The following is a 10,971-nucleotide window of genomic DNA, read 5'->3' as shown; positions in this document are numbered from 1 at the left end:
CACTGACGAGACCCCGTCCCAGTTTTCTCCTCTGCACACTAAACAGGCCCAGCCCCTGCAGTCTCTCCTCAAGAGAGATGCTCAGGACCTCTCATCATCCCTGTGGCCTCCACCGGACACTCTCCAGTAGCTCCTTGCCTTTCTTGTCCCGAGGAGCCCAGACCGGGCCCCAGCGCTGCAGACGCGGCCTCGCAGGGCTGAGCGGAAGGCCGGTCACCCTTCGCCCTGCTGGCCGCACTGCTCCTGTCGCACCCCAGCACACACTGCCCTGCCTGCCCGCACGGGCACTGCCGGGTTATCCCAGCCTGTGATTCACCCCGACGTTGATGCTTCACCTCATTAATTTTCTCCAGTAACTACGCACGGCTTTTGCAGCTGCATCATGCAAACATTTAGGTCTTTTTCCATTAAGATCTGCTCCGCAGCAGAGGGGCTGCAAAGGAGCACTCGAGCACAGCCGTGCTCCAGGCTGGAGCACCCCGGGCCCCTCGGCTGGGATGGGCCGAGCGCTCCCCCGCTACCGGGCGCACAGGCCGGGAAAGAGCACGGGAAAAGGAAAAGGAAAAGGCGCCCATTTCCCGTCCTCCTAGGCGCTTCCGGGTCGCGCGCCGGGTTCCGCTGGAGCCGGCGGGGCTGGAGCTGCGGGGCGGGAGCTGCGGTGGTTCCCGTCCTCCTCCTCCTCCTCCTCCTCCTCCGCTTCATCTCGTCCTCATCCTGGTGCCGCTCGTGACCGCCGCGGGCTGTCCCGGGTGAGCGGGGCCGGGCCGGGCGGGGAAGGGGAGGCCGCGGGGACCCGGGGCTCTGTGCCGGCGGCGCTCCGGCTGCAGGTCTCTTCCTCTGCCAGTATAGGTTTGGCACCCCTCCCTCCCCACCAAACAAAACAAAAAAAAGTGTCCTTTGCAGCAAATTAGCAGCGATTCTGCTGCTGTCCGTAGGTCTCTGCTCTTGAGAGCATCTTCGTGTTACCAGCGTAAAGTTGCCGGGATTTTATAAAACCGGCCTAAAGTCTGTTCCTGCTGGCCTGTTTTTCCTTCTGGGGGATGTGTGTTAGCTCTTTTGGGTATGTGCGTTTAGTGTTTCCTCGGCAAAGGTGAGTTTGACTTGTCATGGCTCAGCTGTCCAGGGAGATGAGCGGCACAGGCAACACAATGTGATGATCACTTTCGTTCTTCTTTAGTGGGACAAACATGGTACCCTGTTAAGTGCTTTAATTCATATTTGTTTTGAAACAGCCACTCATTTTGGGTCAGCTAAAAGTAGTGTGGTCTGTCACACCCTAGGCTTCTGGCAATGTGTTGTGTCCTGGCTAATGCCGAGCACACCCAGACCTGGGAAAAGACACATCCCAAACTGGGTAAAGAGCCTCTGGACTCTGTTAAGCAGAAATTCATGGAAAATAAGTTTCTCTTAAATGCAGGAGATGCTTGTATACTTCTAGCAACCAAGTTTGTTTTCTGGATATTCATCTTAAAAGTTGATACAATTGCACTCAAAGCCTTTTCAATTTCTGTATTTTTTCCTGTGAATTGTAAACATTTCAAATATCTCTAATTTTTTTTTTCTTTTTGCAGATTAATAAACTTACTGAAGCATTGTTAAGGAGCTAGAATGGGAGTGAAAATTTAATCCCAATTAGGTATTTTTATTATAGGAACATGGGATTACTCTGGGTCTTGTTTTTGAAGTTGTAGGCATTCAGCTGGTCCTAAGAAACAGGAATTAATCTTGGTATTTAAGTATTTCCCTCTTTTCTCATGGTGACGACAAAAATATTGAAGTTCAAAATGGCTTGTTCTCGTCTTGTTTTAGCTTTTTCCTATTAATTGCTTTAAATTAGTCTGTGAATTTTAATAAATATTTTGATTGCAATCTATCATTTGGATTCTGTAGCTTTTATCTTGACTGTCCAGTCTGAACTAGGACTGCAGGAGTGTGGTATGCTAATGCAAGTCATTGGTATGGAAGATGATTTTTTATCTCCTCCCTAATCTTAAGAGTTTTACAACTACTTATGTGGTGCTTATTTTTAAAACTACAACATTCTCTCCAGGTTTAAGTTTGTTTTATCATACAAGTTCTTCACTGCCATAATGAGGCTAGTAATTCTTGAAGATTATGATCAGGCTAGTGAATGGGCAGCCAAGTACATCTGTAATCGTATTATCCAGTTCAAGCCAAGTCAAGGAAGATACTTCACCCTTGGTCTACCAACAGGCAAGTTTTATTCAAAGTCTTTGTAAATAACTAAGCCTAGAACAATGTTTGTATCACTGGTAGCAGATACAATATTTAAAAGAACATAAGTATTTTTGGTAATATTATTTTTTTTTTAATATGGCTTTAATTTCTGTGAAAAGTTGTGATAGTTTGAGAAACTGATAAATACTAAATGAGAAACAGGAGATTGCTTGTATGTTGAAAAGCACTGTAGCAAAATTTGACTGTGAAAGTATTTAAATACACTGAAAATGTGCAGATACACTGAACAATAGAAAAATTTTATTTAACAGGGAGTACACCTTTGGGATGCTACAAAAAGCTGATAGAATATCACAAAAATGGAGATCTCTCTTTCAAATATGTAAAGACTTTCAACATGGATGAGTATGTAGGTAAGATGTGCTATTATTTGAGAACATACTGTACTGTTATTATTTTTTTTCCTTATAAAAACTATTAAATACTTTGTCAAAGTACCAGGTTAGTCTAATATGTTTGTATTCCTATCTTGGACTGGTATCCCAGCATTTCTCTCTGTTCCTTTATCTACAAAAATGCAGAAACAAACAGCAGGCTAAATACAGTGCTTCACAGTACTTCTTTGTAGAAATAATGTTGTCATGTAATACTGGGACTGCATTCCTATTGAAGACTTTACACTCTGGGATAAGATGTATGTGGAGGGAATGTAACCTAGTCACTTTGTACGTGCCAACAGGAAACCTTTCTTCTCAATGTAGTTTCAAGTTTTGCTTTATTTGACTCAGGTTTGCCTTGCATGTGCTACATCTGTTATATGCAGACTAGAATTAAGGCTGTTTGGTTAAATCTTGTCATATAGTAATTTCACTATAAATCATTTCAGGGCTTCCCAGAAATCATCCAGAGAGCTATCACTCCTATATGTGGAATAACTTTTTTAAGCATATTGACATAGATCCGAATAATGCCCATATCCTTGATGGGAATGCACCAGACTTACAAGCGGAATGTGATGCTTTTGAAAAGAAAATTGAAGAAGCAGGGGGGATTGATCTGTTTGTTGGAGGTATGAGGAAATGCTCTATGGTTAGTTACAGTTCAAGCACATACACCAATTCTTGAATCACTATTTTTACGACTTGACTAAAACCCAGATTTTTCAATTATTGTGTAAGGAAGTTCTGTGTCTAACAAAGAATCAGTATAAATTCCAAAAACAGAATGGTTGGTGTCCAAGATTCTAATGACTTAAGTAAGTTTTTGTTGAAAATGGGGAATCAAAAGGAAAGGTTGAGCCCTTTTTTATTAATTTACAATGTCTGAGGATATGTGTTGATTCTCAGGTCTGGAATGATCTATTTTTTTTAACTTTGAAAAGGCATTGGTCCAGATGGCCACATTGCATTCAATGAACCCGGATCAAGTTTGTCTTCAAGAACAAGATTAAAGACTTTAGCAATGGACACCATTTTGGCAAATGCTAAATACTTTGATGGAGACTTATCTAAAGTACCAACTATGGCGCTAACAGTTGGTGTGGGTACAGTGATGGATGCTAGAGAAGTAAGAACTCATTTAGTTCTAGTTGCATGTGTGTTTTCAAGCTAAATTGGTATTGATGCTGGGATTGAAAGTAAAGAGATGTTTGTTTTGCAGGTGATGATTCTTATAACAGGTGCACATAAAGCTTTTGCGTTGTACAAAGCAATTGAAGAAGGAGTCAATCATATGTGGACAGTTTCTGCTTTCCAACAACACCCTCGCACTATCTTTGTGTGTGATGAAGATGCTACTTTAGAACTAAGAGTTAAAACTGTGAAGTACTTTAAAGGTGAGCACTGAATCAGAGGTCACGTGTTTATGCAAAACAGACAGCTTTGAAATTATATTGATTTAAATCTGAGCCTTCCAACACTTTGCAGTCACTAATTATAATGTTATATATTCAAAATATAAATATTAACTTATTTCTTGTGTTTGGAAAATTGCCAGGAGGCATAACCTGTGCTACCTACATTCCAGACAAATCTACTTGGGAAGAATATTTCCTTTGCTTTCAGTATGAAACAATAGTTTAGTTTAGTAATCTTTAAGTTTAAACAGCAGCAATCTGGTGTTCAAGAATACAGATCTTAAGTATAGTGGAAATATTAGTTTTAAAAAATCTTAATACATTTATTAATCCCAATACACTTCTATGCTGCTTTTGCTATGTGCTGTAATGTGATGTCTAGTAAACTCTGATACAGACTTTGAAGCCACCTGAGAACATTTTTCATGTGCAACTAGCATAACAATCTATACTGCCTTTGAACACATTGCACCCTTCTACTGTGTGTGTTTTTCCTATTTGTAGGAGGTATATTGGGGCAAACTTAAAGTAAGTCAGGATATTTGACAGTAATGGAGACTTCCTAGATTGAATTGTTTCACTGAGACAGCAGAAGCTGAGAAAAGTAGTTTTCTCCTGACTCTACTAGCACAGCACATGCAATTGTGTGACTCAGCTGTTGTTCTCACTAGCATGAGTACCTGTAGTAGCTGAAGTATCAAGAGATCAAGATTGTCATTTATTAAATTCTTTTATAGAGCATTATATCACCAGTGCTCATATATGTATTGGATTGCAATTCAGACATTTCTGTGATATTTCTCCTGATACCTCTTGTGGCCAGCTTGCTAGTTTTGAATTTTTCAGTATGCTGTTCTCTCCTATGTATTTGTGGGGTGGGAGGGAGGGTTAGTCTTTTCTTGTATCACACTGCTAGATAGCAGTTACTGTTGTTTTCAAAGATAAACTTCTCTAACTGCTTGGATACATTTTAAACATTATCCTGTATTTTACATAAGCAGAGGCTTTGCTTGGGAAACACAAACCTAATTTAGAATCACTAAATATAAATGACACTGAACATTGCTTTAAAAAAATATCAAGGGCTACAATTTATGAATGTATGCTATTGTGTCACTGTATTTACCCTGTAATACATAGCAATAGAACTTTTAAAAAGATGGTTTACTTTAAACTTAGTTAATTTTACCTACTCTCAAATCAGTGAGATTTTTTTTTCCCCTTATAAGATGGAGGAGAAGTCAGTGTGGGTCAAATTCAAATTATATCTGAATCTTGATCTTCAGGTTAGACTTCTTAGGAAAGATAGGTAGTTCTTAATATTGCTATTTATGGTAGTGATTTATGAAGATTTTTCACCATTTAAAACTTTCAATATGAAACTGCTTTTTTTTTTGTTTTGTTTTATAATATAATCAAGTACCACACTGGCTGGTAAATAGATTAACCAATTCCATTTTTTCTAACTTTCTATAATAACCTATAATAGGCTAGAATTATCAAGTGTACTTATGGTCTTACTTGCAACTTTCTTGAAGAATGGAACAGAAAATGAATTTTGAATTTACTGATTTATCTGCAGATAAGTTAGTTCAGGATAGTTTTTTCCATACTTACACATGCTTCTCTTAAACCTGTGTGCAGAAATCTGTTTATTCAAAGCATACTTGAATGTCCAGTGGGACTTTCCTTTGAAGTAATTGTTTTGGCATCTAGCAAGTCTGGTGCATTCCTTTAAAAAAATCTTCTGTTTCTCACTGTTTTTCCTGTAACACTTTCGCTAACAGGATTTAAGTATTCTTCATTAAGTATGACAGAAGCTATACTTTGTAACCATTTTTCATGCATCTAGGAAGTGGTAATTATTTCATTTCCCCTTTTTAGAAGAGCAAAATATTGGTATGAAGTGAAATGTTTTAAAGCTCAAAACACGTTTCTAGTTTGAATAGTGTATACAGCTGTTACTCTTTCTGGACAAATGACTTATGTCAAAGGTATATTTAAGTTTTTGTCACTGTTAAACTGAAAAAAAAAAATTACACTTGATCTAACATCTGTATTTTTTATTAAATAATCACATAGTGATTAGTAATAGATGCTGCATAAGATGCCTTTTTTCCTGGTCACCTACAGTAATGACCTTAGATTGTATAGTTAACTCAAATTTTATGTTGCTGCAGTGATACCAAGGTTGCCACCAGCTGCATCATGTAGCAAAGGTATTTGAATATTCTTTGCCATAGATAAAAAATACACAGTACTGTGAGATTTCTTTCATGGTTTTTAAGAAAATTACTTTGAGTGTTTAGTGCATATTTTAATTTTAGAAGTTAAATCTTTAGTTCAGTACTAGAATGGACTTTTACTTTGCAGATTGTAAACATTGATCATTACTGTTATTAGTCCTCAAGGTGAAATGAGGTTAAAAACCTGCCAGTGATCCAGTGTCTTACATACCTAGGTGTAGGTAACATTTTTACTAAGTTATAGCAAACTTAAGAAGGGAGCATCTTTTTTATTAACTGCACTTCTGCATTTGTCAGAATTAAAGTAGTTGAGGAGGAAAAAAAAATAACCCCCCTAATCATAGCTATGGAGGACTCATATAGAAAGAAAGAAAGAAAAGCCCAGCTACAACAGAAAACAGTTGAACTGCTGAAGTGGAGTCTGCACTAAGAGTCTGGATAATTTAATTTGATTTTGCCTGTCTAGGACCACAAGTATATGATAATTACAAAGACAGTATCACCACAGTGCTAGAACATTGCAAAAGAACTCAAGCTGTCAAAGTCTCATTGTGTGTACATCTGATTTTTATGGCAAATTGTGGTGTGAGGGAATTACATTGCTGTTACACAGTTTTTCATACATGGAAGATATATTCTATTCATTTGGAAGTATTCCAGATGTGTTTTTTGGGTCTGTTATCAGGGAACTGTCTGGTCCCTGCTCAGCTGATGCTGAATATGTCATAAGTATGCAAGTGATACAGGAATATATCTGCTGTCTCTGACTCTGAACTACTTTAAATAGCCATTGTTGTTCTCTTCAATGAACTATTTAAAATGTATACTTTGAAGCAAATTCCAAATAAAAATGTGGATAGAAGAACATGTTAACAACTTATAACTAATGTAAAGCTGGCATTGTTGCTTTCCCCCCAAGGTTTAATGCATGTGCACAATAAGCTTGTGGACCCACTGTACAGTATGAAAGAAAACTGAAAGAAGATGAAGAGGAACTCCATGTGGGTCAGCAGCAACAGTTTTAGGTAGCAGATGAGTTCACTGCTATGCAATATGCTGAAAACTGTTTAAAATGGGAAATCCTAGGTACTGTATTTTTAAAAAGGTCCAATATCTGTACATTCACATTCCATCTGTTTGCTGTGTTGTGCATTTTGCTTTAACATTTGGAGCTCTGCTGTTGGCTGACATCACTAAATGGCAAAGAACAAACTTGGGAGAGACTGCACGTTATATAGAGAGGGGAAAAGCAGAGCACTTACTCTAGCACAACAATGTATTGCATCTGCCTCATGTTAGAGATGATGACACTTCATTTCCCAGAATTCTTAATTTTTGGCTTGGTTAGTGTAATTACATTTTGCATTTGTGTCTCTAGGCAGAATGGTTTTGGCCTTTGCTAATACTATGGACTTGTAATAGTTGTACAATTTCTACTATGAAATGTTCTGTTTACATATATCTTATGTACACTGAGCTTTTGAACTTGGTTGCCTTAAATTTGTCTTAAACAGTTTTTGGGCATCTCAAGTCCTGCTGTATATTTTGGGCAAATGAAGATACAAAAACAGTGCCTAAAAATGCACCAAATTCTTCGAAGTTACAACTTGCTCCATGGATAAAAATATTAAACTTCTACAATAGCACTTTCTCCTCTCATGTACTTCAAATTACTTTAGGATTTTTATATTTTTGGTAATCAAGCTTTATACATAAGGAAAAAATCTCAGCGTTCCTTCCTAGAGGTACCTGGTCAATTAAATAACTGATGTTACAATTAAATGCCTGCAAAGGGTTTAATTTACAGGACTATAATGTCTGCAAATGATCATTTAAAGCCAACTGTTAATCACTTTTTCATTGTATCATTATAAACATTGAGCTGTTACAAGGAATGTTCTTTCCTACTTTGAATATAAGTAAAACCTAAATATAAATCTCTTAGTTTCAAAATTGTTTCATTTGTAATATAAATTGTCATGAGCAAATACTTCAGAGTTTCAGGGAATGATTAGGCACCAAAAGAGAAAGATAAGAGTTTACTGATGAAGACTTTTTTTGGGAAAGCCCCTGTTGAAAATACTCACTGCAAGAAAGTACAACTAAGCAGAACTTCAACAATTTAACTTTTCACCTAAATGACAGGAATGAAGTCTTTATTACAAAATCACATTATCTCCCCAGTGATGTGGCAGGCTCACCTTTCATCTAGGTGACTTTCCTAAACTCATCTAGGCTCACCTTTCTCATAAATGCTCTTGCAGGATACTTTCAAATCTGGACTGTTCTCTGATTCTGTGAAATTACAAAAGCATGAAAGAATCTGCCTGTAGCAGTGTAGGAAGCCACGCCTAGTTTCAATTCTCAACAGTACACTGAACATCCACACATTTAAAACAGGCTTTCAGCTTTAAGGCTCAGTTTATGCATGTGTATTTTTGAAGCAAAATGCAACACTGTAGGGAAAAAAGTTGAAAAGACTGCCTTTCAGAAGAATGCTGTTACAGGTAATGTATGACTCAAAATGCAGTGTTAGGTATGCCATTAGCCTTTACAGCTAAGCAGGTTTATATGCAATTGTATTACAAATAGCATGAAACTAAAAGTAGTAATGAATTTAGGTTAGTATTAAAGGAATTGAATCAGGTTTCATCTTGATGATGATCATACTTCATGTGGCAAAATGGAGAATTCTGTTAAAACAGTATTCTTGTTCTTTATTCCAGCATACCTTTCAATCATCTACCTTGCTTGGCACCCTTACTCACTAAAGCCCTTTGTGTTCTCAAAATTTGTGAGATCACAGAATTAGTATCTTTCTCCCTTTTTAACTCCCTGACCTTCTGTGAAACACAGGCCAGTTTAAATACTGGTACAGCAGAACCTGTCTGTCCTTGAGTGGGTCTGGGACTGTTACTGTCTCTTAATGCAGTTTTTTGTTGTTCTCCAGCTTGTTTCTCTTGTTACACTATTTTTTTTTTTAATTTTGAGTGCTATATTATGTTATTTTTTTAAGTACTACCATATTGTTTCCATTATTTCATTTCTTAAGATACTTCCAATCATTTTATGAAATATCATTGCTTCAGGAGAGTACCTTCCAAACCTGTCAACTACTATGAGCAAGTCAACCCTTTAAGTTGCATAAAATTTTACCTGTTACTCTGCAGCAATGGCAAAGCAAATATTTTCAAGTTCAGGAGGTCTTGAAAGTAAATTCTGAGTTAGCCTAGCACATCAAGGTTACCATTTTATTCTTCTTCTCATTTTAAGCTATTTCCAAAGCAAAGGGAGAAACAAAAAAGTAACTCGATAGAATCAGGTACTTTGTGTCAAAAACTAATACTTCATATACTTTACAGATACTGACCAGTTCATTTTAAGTTCTTGTTCTCAAAACTGATACATGTACAAGTTCTCTCAGAATTAAGACTACAGTTTGTATTTTTTTTCTGCCTCAGGTAACTACAATAAAGCTAAAACAGATTCTCAGGGCAGCTCTATCCATCTATGTAATTCATTTAATTAGATAATGTACACTTGATGCGTCTGTCACTCAGCAAGAATATGATTTACTGTTTGGATAACATCTAGCTCACCTTTAGCTTCTGCCTTATTCCTCAGTGCAGAACCAGTGCTGGTAGGTCTAGTTCAAGGAGTGGGGAGGACTTCGTTTTAGCTCCTTTGGTCCTAGCATGTATCCCTGCAGCTGTAGTTCCTTAAATGCTAGCTTTTACAGGGGAGAATAATAAATGTGTTAGAGAGCCTTTATCCACAGCATCCTTCCTTTCTTCAGGATTAGTAGCAGCAGCTTAGGTACCTTTATTAAAGGTACAGATATCTTGTTCACATCCAGATCTTTGGTTTTTCTGTGCACCTGAAACAGCCTCAAATAAAAAAAAAATACACAACCGAACAGAAAAAAGCCCCAACAAACCATTAAAGTATCAGAATTCCCTGTCCCCTTTTTCTGTACTCTGAAACTAATACAGGTTGAAAGGAACAAGTCCTGTTCAATTCCATCCCTCCAAAGATTTTCCCAATTCCTCATTGTACGCAGGCTGGAATAAAACTAGCTTATGATTAAAGTGTAGGTACAAGCCTAAATTTAAGGGTCAAATTTCCTGGTGATTGAGTACTTCAGTAGGTATGACTAGCAATTTGTTCTCTAATAAATATTTAATAAGAATAAATTAAGATCTGTGAAGAGCAAAACTAGTCCCTGAAGCTCAAAAATGCAGCTCAAAAGCTTTTGGAGGTTGGTAAACAGCTGTAAATACAGTACATAGTAGGGTCAATAACTTATGTTTATAATTGCTATGTGTATACTTCCAAAAGCAACACATCATGTTATGCATGCTACACTGCAGCATTTCACTGGGGATGCACTGACAAACTAGTATGTAAACAATATAAATAAAACTTCACCAGCTACACCAAGATATGCTATAACCAAACCTTCATGTTAAATATGTTTTTTAAGGCTTGAATTGGTCTTACTAGTGGAACAGTTAGAGATCCTGTGTTTTCATATATGAAAACTTACCATTGCCCTGGAGATGAGCACAGCTAAGCTGAATTAATGGTAAACTTACACATTTCAACTGGTTTTAAATAAACAGCATGGTAAATTTTAAAGTTTTGATTTTCTCATCTGATGTGGTTTCCCAG

At 37.4% G+C, this 10,971-nt stretch overlaps 1 protein-coding gene across 2 annotated transcripts; it reads left to right on the top strand.

Moving 5' to 3' along the window:
- Positions 1–592: 592 nt before the first annotated feature.
- Positions 593–8,237, top strand: GNPDA2 (glucosamine-6-phosphate deaminase 2). 2 transcript variants are annotated; one of them, XM_072928135.1, is made up of 7 exons: positions 593–749; positions 2,051–2,218; positions 2,515–2,612; positions 3,086–3,268; positions 3,581–3,765; positions 3,859–4,033; positions 7,220–8,237. In XM_072928135.1, the coding sequence occupies exons 2-7, from the start codon at positions 2,091–2,093 to the stop codon at positions 7,276–7,278; spliced, it is 828 nt and encodes a 275-aa protein (XP_072784236.1). In that variant the 5' UTR covers positions 593–749; positions 2,051–2,090; the 3' UTR covers positions 7,279–8,237. The 2 variants fall into 2 exon arrangements, with proteins under 2 accessions (XP_072784236.1, XP_002197439.2); XM_002197403.7 differs by having other exon boundaries at positions 599–749; positions 2,051–2,214; positions 2,511–2,612.
- Positions 8,238–10,971: the final 2,734 nt, after the last annotated feature.

The sequence above is a fragment of the Taeniopygia guttata genome, chromosome 4 (assembly GCF_048771995.1).
Source record: "Taeniopygia guttata chromosome 4, bTaeGut7.mat, whole genome shotgun sequence".
Taxonomy (NCBI): Eukaryota; Metazoa; Chordata; class Aves; order Passeriformes; family Estrildidae; genus Taeniopygia; species Taeniopygia guttata.
The sequence above is the reverse complement of the archived record's forward strand: the minus strand, read 5'-3'. Positions and strand labels throughout refer to the sequence as shown.